General features: G+C 45.5%; 1 protein-coding gene across 1 annotated transcript; it reads left to right on the plus strand.

Moving 5' to 3' along the window:
* The first annotated feature begins 7,242 nt into the window (after nucleotides 1-7,242).
* LOC121664980 (urea transporter 2-like) lies at nucleotides 7,243-19,175 on the plus strand. The gene is made up of 8 exons (XM_042028777.1): nucleotides 7,243-7,430; nucleotides 9,346-9,535; nucleotides 9,957-10,085; nucleotides 12,386-12,578; nucleotides 14,179-14,326; nucleotides 15,796-15,930; nucleotides 17,188-17,237; nucleotides 18,495-19,175. Exons 1-8 carry the CDS (start codon nucleotides 7,265-7,267, stop codon nucleotides 18,762-18,764), a joined length of 1,281 nt encoding a protein of 426 aa, XP_041884711.1. The 5' UTR covers nucleotides 7,243-7,264; the 3' UTR covers nucleotides 18,765-19,175.
* Nucleotides 19,176-23,885: the final 4,710 nt, after the last annotated feature.

A 23,885-nucleotide genomic window follows, 5' to 3' on the forward strand; every position in this document is an offset into this window, starting at 1 on the left:
TTGGAGGTTTGTTCCAACATTTATGATTCAATGAAAGAATCCGCAAGACTTAGACACAGCCTGGACATGAGGCTCTAGACCAAACTGAAAGAACAGCGAGAGCTGATGGTGTGTGACAGCAGAGAGAAAGAGGAAAAAAGTGGGGAAGGGAAGGCACAGTGATCCCAGAAGCACTGCTGGCAGGGCTTTTCTTGACATATCTGCAGGCCCATTCCTGCTCCAGATCAGACAGGAATGTCTGTCCCTTCTCTTGTAAGAAAAGGCTGGTCCTGGTGATGGTCGCATCTCTAAGGCCATAACACTCTAGAGAAGGGAAGGATATTGGGTTCTCTCTGAAGGCAGGACACACACCCAACCTCCCTTCCTAGCTGTCAGGTCACCTGGCTGGTTTCTCATACTATCCAGAGGCACAGCTTTAGTTGCATGTTTGACATCACACGGCTTCACACCACAGATTTAGCCCTAGCTGTAAATCAGTGTCAGCAGAATGCAAAATAATGGAACAAAAGCCTCATTTTAGTCTGTTGACCTGTTTTCTTTTTCCTTACCTTATTTTTACTTTTACTGCTTTGCTTCTTAAATCCTTTCCTAAAACAAGCAAACCTTTTTTGTTTCCATTTGCAAAGGATAAAAAAAAAAATAAAAGGAGTGAGTGAGACACACAAACACAAAAGCCAAAAAGAAACAGTGGAGAGGTATGTGTTATTGGACAAGTGTTTAATTTATGGAACTTGGCCGGCAGAACAAGAGTTTGAATTGTACTTCAATAAGTGGAGCTCTTAGAATAAATGTGGCTTGTAAAATTGTTTTACAGTCTGCTTTGCCGAACAGCCAACACCTCATGGAAACCTTTGAAAAATATTCTGTTTAGAAGCTACGGTTTTTATATTTCATATTTTCTCTATTTGTTTTCCCCTCTGGTTTTATAATTGAAACCTTATGCAGGAAAACAGGATTTTTGTGTCTTAAAATATCTACCTGACCTGACTATTTTTATTATTAAAAAACAGATAGCATTTTAAAAATTCTTCACGTATGAGGCACTCAGTTCAAACATGAAGGTGTCCTTGTTTGATATCCCAGTGAGCTACAGAGTTCCTGAATAACCTTAGGACAGTCATTTAGCTGAGACTCATCACCCCTCTCCCTGCATACACGTGGTGCAGCTGTGTGCATCTGAGCTGTCTTTCCCATTATAGACAGAAAATGTGACAGAATTTGGGACATGATTCATCTGTGTAGGATGGGAGAGGATGAATCATGCTCTAGATGCATACATTGACCAGCTCTTCACTGGAAGTCAAGATGCTCAGGTACAGACGTCCACACTGCACATACCAACCCTCGTAGGTCCCATCTCAATCTCTCTGTGTCAGTAAAAGGATGAGGCAGACACTTCTGGAAGTAAATCCATCCCATCCCAATGATGATGTCCCACACACCTGCGTGATCTTCCTGGAGATGATACCAATCATTCCATGCCAGCCATGGAGAGGTGACATAGATATAAGCCTTTAAATATTTATAGGGAGTTAAGAGGAACAGAACAAGAGGTAGATAATGTATTAAAAAGAAATTCTTCCCTGTGAGCGTGGTGAGGCCCTGGCACAGGTTGCCCAGAGAAGCTGTGGCTACCCCATCCGTGGAAGTGTCCAAGGCCTGGAAGGTGTCCCTGCCTATGGCAGAGGGTGGGACAGGATGGGCTTTAACATCCCATTCAACCCACCCATTTTATGAGTCCATGAATCCCTTTCTAGCAACACCATTCAGGAGACCCGTGGTAAGGAAGCCAAAGCCTCCTCCTTCGCAGTTACACACACAGTGCATGTGTGTGTGTGAGACTGTAGGTGTGCAGACAACCCAAATACAAATGGTGCCAGCACAGCTTCTACCACAGACATGAGTAAAATCCATTAAATAAATTCTGTGCCTCCGCTGCCAGAGTGGGAGACACTGCTGCAGCAGAGGGGGAAAGAAGAAGTAGTAAACTTTTGCCTTGGAGCAAAGTATTGCATTACATAGTACAGAGACTGGGAAAGACACAGAAAGACCACGTTGTAAAAGCCAATTATCTAAATAAGGATGTAAGAATCATATTTAGCCCCATTAAACTATCCCAACTGCTAATTGTTGTAGTTGTGCTTGCTGTACAAGCAGCACAAGATATGGCAGAACTGCTCTGGGATGTGGCTTCATTTAATGCTTGTTGTAGGAAACAAGGTCACTTGCGCACCTTTTTTTCCTTTGGGGTGTTTTTTTGTTTGGTTGTTTGGTTTTTTGTTCTTTTTTTCTTATTTTAAAGGTCTGTGGCTGAGGGTTTTATACCTACTCTCAGAAACAGTGTTGCATTCATCCTTAGTGACTGTTTTGAAATGCCCTGCTTTATTCATTTGCTTTCAACATCACAGGTTGATCCCTGGTAGAGCCTCACTTGGTAAAGTCATTACGACTCAGCCAAGCGTTCTGTCACCATCCCAAAGTTTTTCCCTCTAGCTGTACATGGTATTTCTTCTCTATTCCTTTATGTCTTCTTATGAGAGAAATGTGCTTTTGCAAACTGTTTCTTTTCAAGGCCCTGGTGAGGCCACATCCCTTGAAGTCAGCGTGTTTTCTGACTGGGCTTTCAGCACAGAAGGGGAAAGATAAATTATCCAGGCTTGGCTTCAGGTACCTTAGCACAAGGCCAAGCTCCCAACACAAACAGCAGCCCTGTAGAGAAGTTGGCTCAAGGGTTACTCATCACCCATCATGCTGGTCATGCACCATCTCACTGTTCTGACCAAAAAATTGGTGGTTTTGTTCTTTGCATGAGGCCACCAGGGCACTGTAAGCAGTGTGATGGTGCTATGCTTGGAACGTTTTCTTTAGCAGCACAAGCCAAAGAGAAACCCAGATCTTGATCTTGGAGGCTTAAAAAATACACATCTCTGTGCTGTCAGCACCCTGCGCCTCAAAAGCAGGCTGCAGCCGCTGTCTGCTGGGGGATGAGCAGGCACAGGTAGGTCTGGAGGTGAGTCCTAACCACCTGGCACTACCCTGTAGTCTGGAAAATGTTCTTAACAAGCAGGACTGCTCATTACCACACTGATGAATCGGTGTTTGCTAACAAAAGGCCCTTTCTCAAGGAATTCCTCATCAGCCCTAGGTGTGCCATAAGTGATTCAGGCTCTCATTAGCCTTAATTAGATAATTGTTAAAATGATTTCTCTATTATTCATGCAGCCTGTACCACTGAGCACCAGCCCATCGAGAGACTGACAGGTGCTCTCTGGGAAGAAATGGTGTTTTTCCAGGATGAAGTGATCCTGCAGGGATCACTGTGCCCATCACAGCCCTCCAGGATCTTACCCAGCTGTTGCAGCCCCTCGGGCTGTTCTTATGTAAAGCCCCACAATTCACCACAAAAGCTTTCAGCATCCCCAAATCTTTTTTTTTTTTTTTTTTTTTTTTTTGGCACTAATTCTTTCACCCCAAATTTGGTAATTCTTCAGCCTTCTCCTCCAGCCATGTCCCAAGTTGCCTTCCCATCTGAGGAGGGTGAGTGTGCTTCATTCAAGACAAGATTGAGTTCCCTCCAGTCCATAAGAAGAAAGCAAACAGGAATCATAAAAAGGGTCTAGTTGGTCTTTCTTTCCTAGTCCCAGAACTTTGATGCCCAACTTGATGTAGATTACAGGGTGTTACAGATGGCTCAGTGATTTAAAAGCACTAGCCTGGGACTACAGATCCCACTTCCAAAAACTTCAAGGTTGACCTTGGCAAAATCTCTTAGGCTGGAACTTTTCTTGCCTGCAAACAGGCCTCTAAAAGCTCAGCCACCAGGCTCCCTCTGCAGCCAGTGGAAAAAGAGAGGCAGAACACCCTTTTTTTTCTTTCGTTTTTCGCAGCTCATCTAGGTATATTAGGTAAAAAAGATACCAATCACTCTCTGGAGAGACTAGTTTCTCTCTCCAGAGAGGAATTGACTGGAAAGGGGTCTAATATGACAATATTGCCCTTAACCCCTGACAGTTAAATGATGTGAGCAAGACAAGAATTTTAAAAATACACAGGTCCCACATCTCAGTTTCAGAGGTAATTGAGCTGTGCAGTCCTGTTAAGTACAGGGTTTAGAAGCTCTGAAGTCATGTTTCTGCTTTGTAAAACCCACAAGTAATTTTTCCTGGTAGGGTTTAAAATGAGCATAAGTTTTCATGTGCTGTGATGACTTAGACACAACCTCTTGGCATTAATTCTCCCTGCTGCTAACAGCTGTACTGCACAGCTCATGGTGGTTGCTGTTCACAGCAAAGGGACCACTCACCCTTCTTTTTTGAGGCATCCCTAAGACTTCAAGACCACAAGAGGTGTCCCAGTCTCCTTTACATGGATCCAGTGCAGCTCTCTGAGCCCACCTCACCCCTTGAAATCCTTTGGAAACACTCCAGGGAGAACATGAGCAAATAAACAAAGTAGACAGAATCATAGACTTGTTTAGGTCGGAAAAGCCATCTAAGACCAGCAAGTCCAAGAATAACCCAGCACTGCCAAGGCCACCACCAACCCACGTGCCCAAGTGCCACATTCACACAGCTTTTGATCACTTCTGGGGATGGTGATTCCAGCACAGTGCTCACCAGAGGGTTATCTCTGTTACCAGATCAATTGCTAAATATGACCATTAACCTCTGGAGAAAAGCACCCTTCAGGACAGCCAGGTGCTGGCCTGGCACTGCTTTAGAGCCTCTTCCCTGCTTCTGCTCTTGATTTCAGACCCCATGTCCCTCCCAAAAATTATTGGGTACCCTCACTGCAGCACCCAGACTGTCCATGGGAATACCAGGAGCTTTCTGTTGGCAGCTGTGGGCTGAGATGGCCTGACTTCCAGCTGAAGGTGCCCAGAGCTACACCCAAGGAAATTACCTTACAAAGCCCCAGTGCTCATGGGATACATCCAGGCAGAAATATCTGGTTTTCCAGTAGGACCTGGGCACTTCTTACCTCAGGGGGATGTAAATTCCCAATATCTAACCACTGCAAATTCCCTCAGCCTAGAGGACACACAGGAGGAGAAGAGGAACTCTAGATCAATGTTCCCTACACCAAAGTCTTCCTGGCTTGCCACAAGGAAAAGCCAAAAAATGGCTGTTACCAAGGCTGCCTCAAAATGAAAACAGGGACTGGACTCAGCTCTGGCCGGAATCAGATAACCAATCAAAAGAATAAAGAGGGATAATAAAACCACTCCCTCTCTCTTCTTTTGCTCCTTGCTTGTTCCTGCACTGAGCACAGCTTTTCAAAACCTCAAAACCTCCCTGTTTACAGCGCCATGAAGCACCCCTGGGCAAGGGCTGGAGCCCCTCTGCTCTGGAGCCAGCCTGGGACAGCTGGGGGTGTTCAGCTGCACAAGAGAAGGCTCCAGGGAGAGCTCAGAGCCCCTGGCAGGGCCTAAAGGGGCTCCAGGAGAGCTGCAGAGGGACTGGGGACAAGGCATGGAGGGACAGGACAAGGGGGAATGATTTTAAACTAAAACATGGGAGATTTAGGTTAGATATAACGAAGAAAGTCTTGGCTGTGAGACTGTGGCAAAGGTTGCCCAGAGAAGCCCTGGCTTCCCCATCCCTGGAAGTGTCCAAGGCCAGGTTGGAGCAACCTGGGATAGTGGAAGGACACCTGCCCATGGTAGGGGGTGGAATGAGATGGGCTTTTAGGTTGCTTCCAACCCAAACCATTCCCTGATTATCTGATTCAAGGTTTGTAGGTGTCTATTCCTTGCATAACCACAAGTTGTTGCTGTTGTTTTAGACCATTTTCTATCTTCTATAATCCTCCTCCCTTAGGCTCAAACAAATGAGTGATGCTTGGGTTTTGTTGATACGGTTCCACACAGCCTCTCTTGCCGGTGCAGCCCTCCTCAGGCTGACGTCGATGCTGAAGGACATCCCAAAGGCTCTCGCTGCCGTGGGGACGAGCTGCCGGCAGAGAGAGCCAGAGCATTGGGGAACAGGCGCCGCGCAGCGCGTGTGCAGGGCTGCGCTCAGCATCGTGCTACCAGGGGCGGAGGGAAAGCAGCTTTTGGTGCTCAAGGACCTTCTTCTGAGAGCATCCAGGGCCACTGATACTTTTGCCATCTGCCCATCAGTGTTCCTCTCTGCAAAGCAGCCTTTCCTGCAGCCAAGCATCCCTTCCTGCTGCTGCTGCAGGCTCCAACGCTGAGAGCCAGCCTGTCTGAGCTACCCAAAAACAGGCTCCCACCAGAAGATGGTGCCTATATTCCACTAAACAGGGGGCAAGCCCTTCACAGCACAGCCCACTTTGGGGCAACACCTAGAAGAAACCTAGTCACACTATATCAAAATCACCAGAGCAAAACACACAGCTGATGCCAGGCTCCCTCAGGCAGCGGGGATGAAATTTTGATGGTGTGACCTGCAGTGTATCTCACCAGGCTGCAGTGCAGTGTATTTGTGTATTTTCTCTTTAGGGTTTATGTGGTAATAGACTTTTTAATGAGCAAGGCCCTGCAAGTATAATTGGAAGATTAATAAACCCATACTCCTGCTGAATATTCACCTGCTAACTAAGGAGCACGCAGCCCTGAGCCAGTGTTCTTACCTTTGTCAAAAGCCACATGTGGATGCTGATTTCTGTGCAAAGCTTTGATGCTACCCCAGGCGGCTCTTGATGGTCTATCAAAGGCAGATGTGGAATGAGGAGCATCACAGGTTTCCAGTGATATACAAAAGCACCAATTCAAAACATTAAAAAGGACACACAGTTCAGCCTCTCCTCTTGTACTTTCTTGTCCCCTACTCTCTGCTGCTGTCCTGGCAATTTGCATTGCTTCCCTCCAGCTCACTGCTGGACAGGTATCAGCAGGCTCCCTTCTCAGCACCTGCCACTGTAGGTACACTCAGGCAAGCATGGTCATCACACAGGTACTACTCAGTTTTTTGGCAGATGTCAGGTCCCTTGTCCAACCAGCAGCTTGCCACGGGCTGTATCAGGAGCTGGAGTGAGGGTGGGGTGCTGCAAGGCACCCATGCCACATCCCTCTTTCCCCCTGTAGCTCCTTGGCAGCAGCAGGGTACTGCCTGGTCCCCATCACCACTGCAGCACACACCACTCCCAGCTGTGGGTCTGTCAGATCCCTTCTCCATAAACATCTCATCTTTGATAAAACATATCACTGGGTTCACAAGGTTGTCAGGCCCCAACCCAAAAGGCTTTTCTAAGACTTTGTCTCTGTGATTTACAGTCATCCTTTACCATCACCCAAAAGAGGATGGACCTCGGTGAGATCGTTGTGACTGAACATCACAGTGAGAGGGAGCTCTACGAGAAGGAGATGCCAAGAGCCCAGGACCTGCTGTGGAGAGGTGGAAACTGGATCCACCATGGCTTTGGGTATCTCACAGGAGAAATGAAGGAATATGGAGAGTGGATGAAAAGTAAGCAGAAGGAGGTGTTTGGAGGTCTCTGGCTGGGGATATCCATATTTCCAACAGTACTCCCAGTGAAGCGTGTTTCAACCCCTGAGGCAGACCATGGTCCAAGCTCATTGCAAACTCTGGCCTTTTAATTATCTCACTCTCAGAAAGAATACCTCACTGCACCCTCTGGTCATCACCATGGCTGCATGCAAAATTTGGCACAGCCCTAGGATGTCTTTCACACTTAATCAGTTACATGTCATTATTATCACGTCACATGGCGATGCCCAGAATCACACATCAGAAGTGGGGGATGAATCTCATCTGTAACTGCCTTGGATCAGCCACTGCCTCTCATCCACATGTGGGCTGATGATGGGGAATTGCCTCCTGATAGAGGCAGAGACTCTTGAGTTCCCAGCCTTGGGGGAGTAATAAGCACTGCGGGTGTTACAAAGCCATAAAACAGATGCCAAGACTGATCTCAAAGGTTCACTGTCCAGACAGGAACAATGCATGAGCAGACAGTCCAATTACTGGCAGCGAGGGTTTGAGAGGCTGTGTAAGGCTGTGGGCCCTCTGTCAAGGCTAGGGTTGTTAGCAGTACAGCTCCAGGCCAGTGTGATCCCCAGACACAGGAGAATATCTCCTCCTTTCTCTTTACTCCAGTCGTCCGCGCTTTGTAGACAGCTTTTCTTACTCCATGTTCTGGAAAGCTTTGGCCACTGTCCTCTGGCTATATTTGAGTTTTTGCAGATCATACTTGTGTCTGAAACTAAGTGTATTGCTGATGCCTGTTGCATCAGCACCAAATACTAATAAATATATAAATAATAATACCTCAACACCAAATACTAAATAAAATTAATTCAGACAAGCCTGGTCATTTTACTCTAAGGAGCCCCTTCCTCATCCTCCTCCTCCTCGTTCCTCCTCCTTAATGCTGCCTGGAAGGAGTTCTTAGGAATAAGTCATTGCCCATATTCAGAAAGAACCCTCGTACCTTATGCTGCATCTAATGAACAATCTAATTAACACAATTAATTTCAAATCTTGAAGAAGATAAAAGTTGCATATGCACATTGCATGAACATCTGAATATCTTGCACATGCAAGCAGCTCCCCTTTCCCGTCCATTCTCTTTGTACCATCCTTTAATAACAGACAGTGGTTCAGAAATGGTTGCAGTTTTCCCTGAGGAGAGGCAGAAGAAAAATTCAAGTCAATTTGCAGAAGGAGAACCAGCTTCAAAAAGTTATTGCAGTGGCCTCATCCCATCTTCCCCCTGCACTCACCTGAGGTATCTGTGCTTGGTGTCTGTTTGCTCTGCCCAGGTTCAATAACCTTCTCTAAAGAGCAATAACTCTTTGTCCTCTGGAAATGCCTCTTTGCCCTGAGTACAGTCCAAGCTATAATTACTGTTTTCTAATTTAGGTTCTTTAGCTCCTGAAATACTTCTTAGACACTTTTGACCCCATCTCCTATATCCACCATACCTCCATGTTCAGGGTTGCTGATCTTCTTCCTAAAACAGCAAAATTTTTTCCTTTTCTTATTTTCCTATATATGTACAAAGTAGTTTCAGAGTTCTTCTCTGCATTTGAATTATACACCAAAAAGAATCTGTCTCCTTATTAGATTTATAGCAGAACCTAAAGTGATCTACCATGAAAGTAATCCTTTGACTGTTCTCTGACCACCACAAATAAATCACCTGTTTTTCTGTCCCTCCATGAATTTTACAGCAGTGCCCAGTCCATCCCTATTAATTCTCAAGTGCCAGATACAAAATATGAGACAACAACTAATCAGAGCCTTATTTTATAGAACTGTTAACACATCACCTCTGCTCTGTGCCCAGAAAGGGGCTGCAGAGGTTGTTCTTTGCTAAAATGATGCCTTTTTAACAGTGTTTTCCTTTGATGTCCTCCAGACAAGCCCTTAATGGTTCAGCTGGTGGACTGGATCTTGCGAGGGACCTCTCAGGTGATGTTTGTCAACAACCCTTTCAGCGGGCTGATCATTTTAGTGGGACTTTTCGTCCAGAACCCCTGGTGGATGCTCACAGGCTGCACTGGAACCACTGTGTCCACCTTAACTGCGCTGGCCCTCAGTCAGGACAGGTAGGTGGCACCTTGTGTCTTCGTGCACTTGACAAAAATTGATGGCTGTGATATCTGGAGCCCACTGATGGGTCACTGATTCTTGTTAGAAGACTCAGGTGAAGGCAGAGCTGTGGCTCAAGAAGAGCTGGCCTGTCCCTGTGTCTGTCTGTCCTCCTGAAAACAGACAGTTCTCTCTCTTTGATAGCCATTGTCACAACCGTGCAGGTCCTTTGAGCCACAAGGACGCCCCTAGACCATCATCATCCAGCAGTCCCCAAATTTTCCCCTTCCACACACCACTGCAAGGCAGTACATCAGTAATCGCACTGTTTTTTCATCCCTTCACCAGGGGCAGGACACTTAAAATTGCATTTCAGTGGGTCCCAGTGATGGGCCACCCTCAGCAGAGCTTTCTACCTTGCAATTGCTTCCATCACAGGTCATCCATCGCAGCCGGGCTGCACGGCTACAACGGGATCCTGGTGGGGCTGCTCATGGCCGTCTACTCTGACAAAGGGGATTACTACTGGTGGCTTCTCTCCCCTGTGGCAGTGATATCAATGGCCTGGTAAGTGCCACTGCTCCTCCTAGTTCTCAAAGGATGGGTCTGGCTACAAACAGCTCAGACACACTGAGGCCCCCTCTGCCCTACACCAGTAACTCCAGGCTTGATGGCACTGGAGAGTTGTGTTCGTCAACACACAGAGCTCGTGGGGGCTGTGGTAGGAGTTGAGGGCACAGAAACACTGATTATAGCAAACAGGCAAAGCAGCCCCACCCCAGTCCTCTGAAAATGGCCCTCAGAAGCACGACATACGCGGGTTGGAGGTCATTGCACCCAACACCACAATGCTTCTTCCTCATCCAGGCCCTAAATCAACCCTGTGCTCATCCTGAATTCAATATTCCCCTTCTCAGATATGCAACCGGTCATGAGCAAATTTAATTCCTCCAAGTAGCTCCAAAGGACAGGCTATGTCCTTCCAGGATTAAATTTTGCCATTTTTAAATATGGATCAGAACAGCACTGCAGAATCTATTTAACAGCCTTAACTGAAATTAATTTAATAGTAACATTTTAATCACTGTAAGCAGTAAGATGCAAGCCATTATTGGATTTTCACTGCTTTTAAGATCAGATTTGTTTTATATTTCATTTCTTTGGTCATTCTCAGCAAAGGTCATCTTGTAACAATCTCTCAAAACCCAGGACGTGTTGCGAGAATGTTTGGATTGTCTTATCTGCCAGAATTCCTTGAGGCTTTTTGTTTAAAATTTTCTTCATTGTTTAGTTCACAAGACTTGAGGGTAGAGCTGAAATATTTTAAAATCAGACACTTCAGTGATTTTTTAACTGATACTTTGAATTTCAGCTTTAGAAGTCAGCATTTATTTAACTGTTTGACAAGATGTGTAAGTGACAGAAGCTTTGTATTTCAGCACAGAAATTAGGACACCATTTTCACTGAAGTACTGATTTTTTTTTTCCCTGCAGCTGCAAGCAAGGAAATCTGTAAACCCCATTGGGAACCAAACTTGTCAAAAAAAGAATAGGCTTCATCTGAGATTACACAGGGAGAACAAAGCATTTTTCCCACTGATAGTATCTATACAGCAGGACACAAGATGTTGCTTTTGAAATGTCAAATAATTTGGGTGGGGTGTTTTTTTATTATAACCAGCTTAATGACCTTCTAGGGCTCACATGCAGCTCCTTGAAAAATTGAAGTCTTTAAATTGATTTTTTATAAACTGTAATGTTCACTGCCACTTGGAGCTGACCGTAAGAGCTATTTAGCTCACCTCTTTTGGAAGAGCTCAGCTGGAAGGAGAACACAGGCCATTTCCACCAAGGACTGGCCAGTTCTTCTCTTCCTTGAGCTTTCTGGGCCCCAAGAAAATCAGATATCACCTTGCCAACATGCTCCCATAAAGTCCTCCATGTAGGACACACACTTCAAGTGGAAATCAGGCAGTGTGGAAATGCCCCAAGAAGGTCAGGCAAAGTTTCTACCCCAGGTTCTACAGACAAGAACTTTGGAAAAGGTCATGGTATTTCAAGGTTTACATGGTTTTTGTGTTCTGACTCTAGGTTGAGTGTCACCCCAAGTACTTTAGATGCTAAAAATATTCAATCAAGCTTTTTAAAAACAAGTCTCAGTTTTCAGGAAAGGCTGTATGATTTCGGATGGTACCTGGGCAGCACAAAATGACATCAGTCAAGGTCTGAGTGATGTTTGGTACCAACACCTTTCCCAGCTCTGCTACAGTGGTGGCTCCATCTTATACTCTGTTGGGCCTCATAGTCCCCAAAATTAGTGTCTAACATAGTAAATATTTCCACCCTTCTTAATGGAAGATTTTCCATCCCCTTTGATCACCTCTTCTGCTCTATTTCTCTTCCAGAGCCATCCCCTGATACCTTTCAAACTGTTTAAAAAAAAAAACAAAACAAACAAACAAACAAAAAAGGCAAATTGGGTAATTTCCAACTCCCTCTTGCCTCCTCAAGACAGCAGCTTTTTTAGACCATCTAAACTTCTCCACAGTTCTTCACGTGACATTCCCAAAATCTCCTTTTCTGTTTCTTGTTCAAATTTTCAGCTGAATAGGAAGTCAGATTGCCTGTCTCTGTCCATGCTCAAACATTGTATTGGATGCATGCATGGATGTGAGAGTATTTTTTTCAGAAAGATGAACAGCTTTCTATAACGCTTTGTTTGACGCATATTAAGGGATTCACCACCTGGAGTTGCTAAAAGGAACAGTATTGGCTTTTAATTGCCAAAATTACCATTTTGTGACCATGTTTCACCACAATAAATTGAGATGAACAAATTACAATTGTATTTCTTCTCCTGTTCTCAGCCCAGTCCTGTCCAGTGCTCTGGGATCCATCTTCAGCAAATGGGACCTTCCTGTTCTCACTCTGCCCTTCAACATTGTGGTGACCCTGTACCTGGCAGCCACAGGACACTACAACCCCTTCTTCCCCACAACCCTCATCAAGCCTGTAGCTGCAGTGCCCAATATCACCTGGTCTGCCATCAACGTGCCACTGGTAAGCTTCACACCTACAAGTTTATGGTATTTCACTGAAAAAGTGAGCAGGAAGGCGTTCACCTCTGGATGATACTTTCCCGTGGGTCAGAAGGTGTCAGGAGCAACTCACAGAAGTACATGGCTTGGTTCTGTGCAAAGAGAGCAGTGCCACAGAATCCCTTGTTGATCCAGCAGAAAAGTTGGTGGAGCCTTAGGGAACAGAAAACCTTAGCCTCTCATTCCAATCAAACTTGGGTTGTCCCAAAACGAGTCTTGAGTATACATCCAGAACACATCTGGATATGCCCTCCTGCTGTCCAGATATGGTTGAAGAAGCATCAGCAGCACAGTCAGTGGCAATATGAAAATTCAGAGGAAACATCAGGATTTCAAAGTGCCAGAAACTCACTTATACCCAGTACCCTCATGTCTAGGTCTAGCTCTCTGGAGGGTCACCTTCCCAAAGGAGAACAAGGGTAACTGATCCAGAGGGTTGTGGTCAGTGGCTCAGAGTCCCAGTGGACATCAGGGACAGGTGGTGCCCCTCAGGGCTCCATATGGGCACCAGTGCTATTGAATATCTTCATTAATGACACAAAGGCATCAAGGGCACCCTCAGCAAATTTGCAGATGACACCAGGCTGAGAGGTGCAGCTGACACCTGGAGGATGAGGTGACATCCAGAGGGACCTGGACAGGCTGGGGAAGTGGCCCATGGGAACCTCTGAGGTTTAACAAGGCCAAGTGCTGGAGCTGCACCTGGGTCAGGGTAACACCCAGGATCAATCCAGGCTGGGATAAGCAGAGGGAGCAGCCCCAGCAGAAGGACCTGGGGGTGCCATGGGGGAGAGCTGGACCTGCCCTGCCCCTGAACCCCCCGTGCCCTGGGCTGATCCCCAGCGTGGACAGCAGGGGAGGGGGATTCTGCCCCTCTGCCCCGCTCAGGTGAGACCCCACCTACAGAGCTGCCCCAGCCCTGGGGAACAACAGCACAAGGACCTGGAGCTGCTGCAGCCAGTCCTGAGGAGGCACCAAGGTGATCAGAGGGCTGGAGCATATCTTGTATAAGAAAAGGCTGAGGGAATTGGGTTTATTCTGCCTGGAAAAAGAGAAGGCTTTGGAGTGACCTAACTAAGGCCTTCCAATACCAGGAGAGATTGTATAGGAAAGATGGAGGGAGACTATTTACAAGAGCCTGGAGGGACATTTGAAGCCATTCCCTCCAAGGAGAATTGGCTTCAATTTCAAAGAGAGTAAGTTTAGATTAGATATTAGGAAGAAACTCTTCCCTCTGGGGGTGGTGAGGCCCTGGCACAGGTTTCCCAGAAAAGCTGTGGCTGCCCCTGGATCCCTGGAAGTGTCCAAGCCCAGGCTGGAGGGAGCTTGGAGGCACCTGGTCTAGTGGAAGGTGTCCCTGCCCATGGCAGGGGGTGGAATGAGATGATCTCTAAGGTCCCTTCTAACCTAAACCATTCTATAACTCTATGACTTTACCCAGAGTCCAACTCAGAGCCAGGGTTCCTTCCTTCCCTTTTCAGCCAATAGCCTGGACAAAAAACTGCTGTGTCCCTCAGGGCACAGACAGACAATAACAAGCCCTTTTCTGCCACCTGCTGCAGCTCTTACAATCCATCCCAGTTGGTGTTGGTCAAGTGTATGGTTGTGGAAACCCCTGGACTGGAGGCATTTTCCTTGTGGCTCTGCTCATCTCCTCCCCACTGATTTGTTTACATGCTGCAATTGGATCAGCTGTGGGGATGTTTGCAGGTAAGAAATACTGACCAAATCATTTTTGCAGCTAAGGTATCTTGAGCCAAGCCAGATTCTGCTCAGACTTTACAGTCTTGGCAGTAGCTGGGACAAGACTGTCATTTTTCAAACTCTCTAAATTTGAAAGCTCTTTCTAAAGGTCACGCAGCACAGTGAAGGCAAGAACAGAAGCAGGTTTTCTTTAAACTTTGCATTTGTTATTAGATTTGTCTCTCAGGAAAGTGGCTTGTTCCACCTTGCTTAACCCTTCAGCCACTGGGTGTGATGAATCCCATAGAGATCACAGGAAAACATAGAGAAAGAGTTTCAGAAGTGATCTCTTGCCACCACAATTGTTTAAATTACCACCGCAAGCAAAGGTCTGCCTCAGAACTAATCAGCCAAGGAAAAGAAAGACTTTTCTGGGATGCAGTTTGCTCAATCCTGTTGTGGATTTCTCAAAATACGTAAATGAAGGCCACTAAAAATATCCTGTCTCTCCACTAACCAGAGAGAAACAATATTAAGAGACTTGAATCAGACCCTAGAGGTTAGAAAACATTAATGCCACTTAAGTGGCTGATTTTAATAAGAACAGATGATGGAATAAGTGTAGTCTGACTCCTTGGAAAAGGCAGTGATCCAACAAGTGCTCTGTGCTCTGAAGCACTCTTTACAAGATGTGAGCTGTCTTGTATTTGTGTTTTTAAACAAGACTGTCCACAATTTGTATGACTAAGAGCATATGGCAGGTCTTGTAGAGGTGTGACATTCAGTCTAGAAGGGAAAGGTCAGGGGGAAGTTTCTGGGGACAAGCATGGTAATAAAACAGAGAACAGATGAGGACAATATAGCAGGAAATGCATTAATCTTACAACTGTCAGGAAGGTGGCCGGTGCACTACATGTTGAACTCTCCTTTTCACTGTTACTCCTGAATCCCATAAGAAATCCTGCAGAAGTTTCTGAGAGGTCAGATTTGAAGCAGACCCTCAGCTCCCATCCCCGTGGAGAACTTCCACTGCACAGATGAAGTGACCACCTCCAGTAACTAGACCATACCTCACAAAGGTCACTAGGAAGAGATGGAAAACTCTGCTTGTTCCCACAAAGGCATGAAGTTGTGCCTCTGATATTCAAAATCAGGGTATGTATGAGGTTTAAACAAGTGTGTGAGCACAGCTTTCTGCAAGGAGGACACCCAGGTCCTGCCTGGATTCTGGGTGGATCCTCCACCTGTGTGTGTGGATACATCACACTCGGTGAATACACAGAAAGTTTTGTCTGAATGAAACCTTTGAGACTGGGCCAAATTCCACTGCAGGGACATTATCAGAGCTCCAAAATAATGAGCCTCCTTCAACCTCCTGTGCTCATGTGCATGTGTGAGCACAGATAAACCCATTGATGTTATGAGGAAGAGATGACAGACTCCTCCTGCAGGTAGCTCTCACGCCTGACCTCACAGCCTTGCCCTTTGTCTCGCAGCCCTGAGCATTGCATCCCCGTTTGACAGCATCTACCTTGGCTTACACAACCACAACTGCGCCCTGGCCTGCATCGCCGTCGGGGGCATGTTCTACGCCCTGACCTGGCAGACCCATTTGCTGTCACTTGCCTGTGGTGAGTATCCCTTACATAAAGGGAAGGCAAAAATTTGTGCAGCCAGGCAGCTTATGAGGAGTGCAGGTTTAGAGTCAACCATCGCTCTGTCTATCCCAAGAGCAGGTACTGTGCAAGAGTTGTTTCTCTGGTGGCATCAGCGTTGGGCTTGACTGTGCGAGTACAGAGAGAAGAGTGTTAGAGCCTGATAGCATGGAAACATCTAGAAAGGGTGGAAGCACTGATTGTGAGATAAACACAAGCTAATCCATGAGCATGTTTAACAAATTAGCAACTCAACAGTTTCACAGAAGCAGCCTTTTCATAATTATATGTATCACTGGAGGAAGTGGGTCATAAGAAGGGAGCTGTTGCATCAGGCCAGTTTAAAATCCACCCACCTGACAACCCCACCTCCAACAGGAGCCCAAACCAGGCACTATGGGAAGAGTTTAAGACAAGAAATTTGCCATTTAAGACATTCCTGTGAAGATTTACCCAGGCTCCAGTTATCTTTATCTCAGTGTCCTGAGGACAGTTTCTGGATTTCTCAGTAGCTTTTCCTTCTCTGACTTAGTCTTTGGGTACCTGACCTCGCCTCCTGTTCAGCCATCCCTGGCATCCAGGGGCAAGGAGTCCCCCTGCTAACTGGCTGTGGTGTGAAGCCATAGGACAGAGAATTTCTGAAAGTCCAGTTCTACTGAAGAATTTCTGCAATTCCCACTGCATGTGGGTCAGGTCATGCCAAATAATAGAAATAGAAATTAAAGATTAGAGAAATGCCACCATCACTTGCTCTTGACAAAACCATGTTCTTCATTCCCCACCCATCTCTACAGAGCAGAGAGGGTGAAATGTAGCCACAGAATCATTTGGGTTGGAAAATACCTCTAAAATCATCAAGTCCAACCATGCCTCCAGCCCTGCCAAGGCCACCACTAACCTATGTCCCCAGGTGCCACGTCCACACAGCTGCTAAGCCCTCCAAAGATGGGAACTTCACCACTGCCCTGGGCAGGTCCAGCCAGGCCTGGACAACCCTTTGTGTGAATAAATTTTTCCCTAATATTCAACATAAACCTCCCCTGGTGCATCTTGAGGCCATTTTCTCTTGGGACATTTCAACTAATTGTTGAATTCTAGCAGTGACCCTCACACCAGGTAGCTGGGAGGATATTTTGCTGTGCATTTGGACAATGTAGCTATTTTTTATATTTTCTTTGGAGAATTGAGCAACATTTTTTTCATCCTGAGCTCTCTTTGGTCTTCTCTTCTCAGCTTTATTTTGTGCCTACTCCGGAGCAGCTCTTGCTAATGCCCTCTCTGTGGTAAGTATGGGGTTTTGTGTTTTACTTGGTTTCTTTTATTTATTTGTTTTAACTGCATTTTGATTCATTCCGATATAATGTTAAGGAAATGCCTCAAAATTCTTCATGTCATCTTTGACAACACTGAAATGAGAATGCTGCAGCCAGCTGTGCAAACTCTCAATTGTGTCCCTCAAGACTTTATATCTGATAATAAGATTTCAAAGACCTTTGGAGCATATTATCCGCAACAGGGTTGTGCATGTATATGTGAGTTACAGCAACAGCATATGGTTTGAGATTAAATACTTAGTTGAAAATTATCTTTCAGCAATTCCAAATGATCTAAATTTTCATTTTCTTCTTTCAAAGTCTTTCTCCAACCCTGCCCACAGATATTACTGAAGTTTGAACTGGGTATGAGAACTAAAATGAGGGGGAGACTGTTCTCTTAAGTACAAAGTTATTATATTTGGACAAATCAAGAAAGGAGTGAAGACAGAAATGCCAGGCTTTGTTTCTTCTTTAAGATCTGAGAGATTAAAACAAAACCATATTATAATTAAATTGATTTTCTAACTTAAAAGAAAAAAAGGATTAGAACTAGCAGCTCCATGCACTAAATGTTTTCATCTGGCACCCTCTCAGTACCATGTAGGTCCCTGCATATGGGCTGCTTTAAGCACACCTGCTTTTGGGAGGCATCAGGAAGGACATCCACTTTTTATCCCTGCGATCTTGCTTTTGGCAGACCTCAATTCAGATCAAGAGGTGGGGGAACAGAGAGGGCTGAGGGTTGGATGTGATGCCAGTGACATATAATCATTGGGCAGAGTGAATATTCATGAATAATACCCTCAATACATGACATTTCACAGAGCAGAGAGGGTAGAATTTGGCTCTTTTATTAGAGAATTCAAGTGTCTGCGTGTGAGCTGGGTGTCTTGGCTTTCATTGCAGTCACCAGAGCTCTGAAGCCTGATTCAGTTGCTTCAGCATTGGTGCCAGGTTCCATTCAGCACCAAAATTGAAGCTGCACCTCTTACAGGGCTGAGGTCTGCAGTGTCAGATGCTTTGTGCAGCCCCAACACACCCCACGTGAGCTACAGACCTCTGTGTGGGCAGCTGAACTGACATGTGGTAGCCACTGTGCCTTCAGGGAAAACACAGACCCTCCCAGCGTCCCAAACACAAGAATTTAGCCGCAGGCAGATGTAAGCAGAGAGACCAAAAAGCGGTACCAAAGTGCACCCCTGTGTCTGTTCTGTCCCCTCCCAGCTCGGGCTGCCAGTCTGCACCTGGCCTTTCTGCCTCTCTGCGCTCCTCTTCCTGCTGATCAGCTCAGAAAACCCGGCCATCTACAGAATGCCCCTCTGCAAAGTCACCCACCCAGAAGCCAACCGGATCTACTACCTGAAGATGAAGAGAAGGGCCTCAGAGAGCAGGAGGGAAGAGCAGAAGCGAAAGGAGCAGAAACCTTCTGACAGCTCAAAAATAAGCACTGGGGGCACCCCCCTGTGCACCCCCAAGAGCCGCCACGCTCACTGATTTCAGGTACACACAACTGTGCAATTTGGGGGCAGCTTGTCAAACGTCACCCAGGCACAGCACAGCCACAAAGACCACTTTTGCCAGCCATCTGCAGGCTGGGGATTCAGCATTCCACACTGGAGAAATCATGGTTTGCCCTTGAGCTAAGCTTTCCAAAAAGCACTCAGGTAACATAATAACAGCTGCCTTATCAATCCACTGGCTGTTAACTTGAAAGTCACCTCTTATCAATGGTAATTATAAGAATAGGCAGAAGAACATTAAAGCTGATGAGAGGCATTTAATTTCAGAGGTGTAATTTAACAAAATAAATATGCTGAGAAGGCATTGGTGTCTAATAATAATAAATAATGTAAGAACTAAGTCAAGAGCTGCACTTCAAATTAAGAAAATGTATATTTGAAAGTGAAATAAACAGACTGTTCTCTTCCTTTCTTGTGTGCCATCAGTATCTAACCCTTTTAATACCACTTTACAGCTACAACACGCACAGGTAAATACTCTTACAGAGCACATCCTGTAGCACTTTCAGTGCCATCTCCTGGCTCCTCATTAAGTGCCAAGGCAATGAATACATATGCTTTAATCAGACTAGAAGAGTGACTAGCTAGCAGCGATCAAACATTCTTCTTCTCCTTGAATAATTTTCTGTCTTACAAATAGAAGGTTTCTCTCTCCTGCTGATTGCAGGATAGCAAGTCTGAATCCCTACACACATCCAGTGGGAAACAGGAAAACTTCATGTAAAGAATGGGATAAATGTTTACTGCTGGTGGCAGTTTTTTCTCTCCCTTTCCTAGAGGGGCAGATACTTTCCATTCAACCATGAGAAATTAACAAGTGAAAGGTTTCCACTGCCACTTTATGCCTCCTCCAAGCCCTTACAACAGGGAAGTTCCAACTGCTCCAAGGAGGATTTTCTCAGGAACCTTTTCCAAAACCTCTGTGAAGGAAGCCTGACAGAAAGGCTTCCTCAATCTAAAGTTGTTGTATGTAGTCAGTTTGAAATCACAGACCCAAAGGATGTGAAGATTTAAAATCCAAAAGGACTGTGCAACTACAAACACTCAGACACTGTCCTCTCTGCCTCGTGACGTAGGGCTGTTTTGCAGATGCATGTGAGCATTTTTGAGCAGGTGGGATCCCAGCTCCAAACCCCACTTTTTTAAAAGGTGAGCCTGTGTGCTGCTCATGGAATTATTTGTGCCTTTATCACCAAAAATCCAGCAGCAGCAGCATCTGCCTGCCCCTCTAAATGTCCCCTAGGAGCAGCATCCAAGATTGAATTCATCCTGGGAGACAAAAAACATGGTGATGTTTATGTTCAGATTGGTTTCTGTTAAACAGGTGAGGCCATTCCAGGAACTCTGGAAAAATTTAGGTCCTACTTCCTCCTCTGTCTGCCAAGACACCCTTTGAGCCATGACTTTAGCAAACCAACGCTAGCAAGTGAAACAGTCTCTCATGGTCACTACAAACTGCAAGATCAGTGACATCCCCCTGTTGCTGCTGCTGTAGAGAGCCAAAGAAAGGCAGAACAACACAAGAGGTAACACACAACTGCCTGAAGACCTTCTACAGCAGTCAATGAAATATGAAGCACATAGAAACTAGAAGAGCCTATTCATGCAGTTTAATTTAGCTCATGCACAGTCCAGCGTTAGAGAAATATTTGAATAGCAGCAATAGAAAGTTACTGCAAAAACTACTGCAAAATAATGCTAGAGTCATATATGTGAAGAAAAACCCCAACTGCAGTTAGTTACGCCCAACACATTTGTTTTCCTAAAAACAAAAGTGAAGCCCAGGCACAATATGGCTATTGGAAAGGATTTGTCATGTAAGTGCCACTGCAAGCATTAATTCCTCAGCCACAAGAAAATCCATCCTGAAATCAATTAGTAAAGCAATTTCTAGAGTTGAAGCCTTCCATAAAAAATAGAGTATAAACAGCTTTTTTAAGTCTCTAGCTAATCAAAGAATTTGAGTAACTATAGCCAGTACTAATAATTCTTGAAAACAGGCAAGACAAATCAAGTGTCTCCTGCAAGGGAGCAGCAGACAATAAAAGCACTAACTGAAGCTATCAGTGGTAGCCCAGCAGCCTGATACCTATAGAGTTCTATAAAAATTTTCATTAAGAGAGATAAAATGTATAGTTTTCAGTGGGACTAATAATTTTGAGACAGCTCCCAGAGATCTAACATAAAATAAATATGACCATTAAAGGAGAAAAAAAAAAGCCTCTTCTGTAGTTAGAGCCGCCACTCAACCCAGCTCACCTCCACCTTAGATAATGTTAAATAAATGTTCCTGTACAAACCAACACCTGGCCTAGCCATAGCACATGAAAGAACCAACCTCCTAAAAATTTGCGTTCAAAAATTAAAAAGCAGAACAGATTAAGCAAAGTGAAGGATCCGTAAGAGAGCTCGCCAGTGAACAAAGACAATTCTGTTATAACTGGTGCTCAGTCTAAAAAATAGTATATGTACTATGTGGTTCCAAGAAAAATGCTTACCTTATTGCTCCAAATATAATTTTTCTTACTCTTGTGTTTGCTTCATACCCCATAAAATAAAAAAAAATGCATCTTTGCTCTTCTGTAGACTTCAGTGCTTCTGTTGACAAGATCAGTCACAGAACTCATACAGGAAAAGCTGGGGCAAGTCCTTTGGATGTGCTGGCTTGGGTATTGGTGGTTCCAGGATGACTTACCACTTAGTGACTCTTCATGAACAATTAGCAAAGTTGCAGGAGGGAACATGGAGGGAAGGGATTTGCTTTTCCCATGGACATTGTTTGTAGCAGAGGACCTGCTACAGAGCATCCTAGCTGCTGGACCATGAAGTTTCCCTCCTGATTCATAGAATCACAGAATCCTTTAGACTGGAAGAGCCCTCTAAGATCCTCAAGGCCAACCATTCCCCAAGCAGTGCTGAACCTGACACTAACCCATGCTCCCATGGGCCACATCCACACGGATTTTAAATCCCCCCAAGGACAGGGGCTCCATCACTGTCTCGGGCAGCCTGTCAGTGTTTGACAGCCCTTTCCACAATGATGTTTTTCCTGATATCCAGTCTAAAATCGGTTTCCATCATCTGGTCTTTTTTGAGACACAACCACCTCCTCACATACCACAGGGATGAAGAGCAGACAGGAAGAGCAGCACAGGTGGAGACCACAACAGGAGGTGGTGACAGCAGGGAGGACGCCCAAAGATGCAGACCTGGAAAACCCAGTGCTGTGCTTCCAAACAGTAATGGGGAGAAGTGGCTGCAGCATTGCACAGGCCAGGCAAAGCATGGTGGGTTAAAGCCTGATGAACAGATTTCCTTGCTCTTATCTACTCTCAAGAAACCAGTGCTGCTTTGCAGCAGAGCCTGGGCCCTACTCCCTGTTCAACACTGCTGTAAGCTTAAAATAAAAATAGTCTTTTTTTCTGCAACACAACATCTCTTCTTCCCATACCTGCTAGTATTCAGTGCAGGTAGGAGCCTGCAATCATCAGACACAGGGAGAGTGTGCGTCCCGTCCTAGCCCCTAGGCTGCTGGCACAGGGAGCCAGCCAGCAGCCCAGTAGGCACCAGAAAATACCAGGAAGGGCTCTGTGTTCCAGAGGGGCACTCCAGCAACACAGGGCCTCTCTACAAGCTGAAAAACCCAAAACTCTCAAACTTGTCCAAATAAGAAAATTCCTTAAAATATCCAGCTGCTGGGGAGTTGGTCTGTGCTCTGTCTGTCCATGCCAGACATCTCCAGTCTGCAATGACAGACATATTGCCCAGCACTGCAGAATGATTTCGGTTCTTTGTAGATCACATTTTCCAGGGTCACAGAAATACTACCACTCTGAGAGGGAGACCTGTTTGCTGAATGCTGCTCCCTCACTCCCTCTTCCTCCACATCAGTTTTAATTTGGGAGAAGGAAGGAGTTCAAACAGGAAACAAGCCCTTGATTGCAGTTGATTTTACAGTTCTCAGGGGGTCTTTTACAAGCTCCTACAGCTGTTGCCACAGCTGGAATTCACACATCCCAGTGGTGGGATAAAAAGACCTGGGATGGCTCTGTGGGAAGCAAAGGTTTCTTCCACTGCATTTTACCTGGCAGTGAGTTTGGGTATCTGACGTCTCACTCAGCAGCTGTTTAGTGCACTCAGTTACCTCAAGGCATTTAATAGCCTAAGGTCTCATGGAACTGCATCCTCACATCCATCTCCAGGGGCAGCGTTTTGCATAGAGAGTTGACGCAGACCCAAATCTCTGCTCCCAAAATGTGCATCTTCACACAGCACATCAGGGTTGAAGCACCAAGTGAGTGCAGAAGCCCTTCCAAAAAAATCCAACTGCACCACCACCCAAAATGCACAGGTGTTGGGGCTGTTCAGCACATCCCAGCACCTGCAAATTAAACTGTGCTGTACACTGAATTGCAAAAGGCAAAAGCAGAGGGACAGAGGCCTCCTTGACCTGTGCAGCTTAGGATGGTCTGGAGTCTTTCTCTCCCTGCACACCCCATCCTGTACCTGACATTGCTTTTCCCCACTTCCTTCATTTCATCCAAGTGCTGACAGCTCTGTTGCTCTATCATCCAAAAATATCTGCTCTGCAGAACTACTCAGCCAGAAATCAGGTAGAGACTTCCCATCTTTGGAGAAAACAAAAAAGCCAGAGGTGACGACAAACTGTCAGCCAGAGATGGTTTCTTACTGCAGCCAAGCAAACTTAATTCAGTCGTGCAAATTAAATCATGTTTAGGGCATTTTCCCTTGGCAGAAACTGAGCTATTCGACAGATATGACTTTTTTTTTTTCTTTTGCCTACCCCCAAATATGCATCTCTACTGCAAAGGGATTTATACCTGTTTGTGCTTGTGCATGAAAATGTCGCTCCACAGTACTGCTTGCAAAATTCCATAACCACCCACAGCCAGGGTAACTCTCCCTCTATCCATTGCACTGACTATTAATTTCCAGTTGTTTCTACTGTCTGGTGCTTCATTTCTTGATGCTACCAGTCCTCTTTCTCTTGTTGATCAGCAACCCATGCTATGTAAAGCATCTTCCACTTCTAGTAAGAAATACTTGGCAAGAAAGTAGTAATCGCTGGGATTTA

Source organism: Corvus kubaryi, unplaced genomic scaffold, assembly GCF_017639235.1.
Source record: "Corvus kubaryi isolate FWS band 111438036 unplaced genomic scaffold, C.kubaryi_AGA036_p1.0 37308, whole genome shotgun sequence".
Lineage (NCBI taxonomy): Eukaryota > Metazoa > Chordata > Aves > Passeriformes > Corvidae > Corvus > Corvus kubaryi.

Coding starts and splice junctions, on each gene's coding strand:
- LOC121664980 (XM_042028777.1), top strand. CDS start 7,265: ATGGACCTCGGTGAGATCGTTGTGACTGAACATCACAGTGAGAGGGAG. Junction 10,086..12,385: donor GCAGTGATATCAATGGCCTG/GTAAGTGCCACT, acceptor TCCTGTTCTCAG/CCCAGTCCTGTCCAGTGCTC. Junction 17,238..18,494: donor TTGCTAATGCCCTCTCTGTG/GTAAGTATGGGG, acceptor GTCCCCTCCCAG/CTCGGGCTGCCAGTCTGCAC.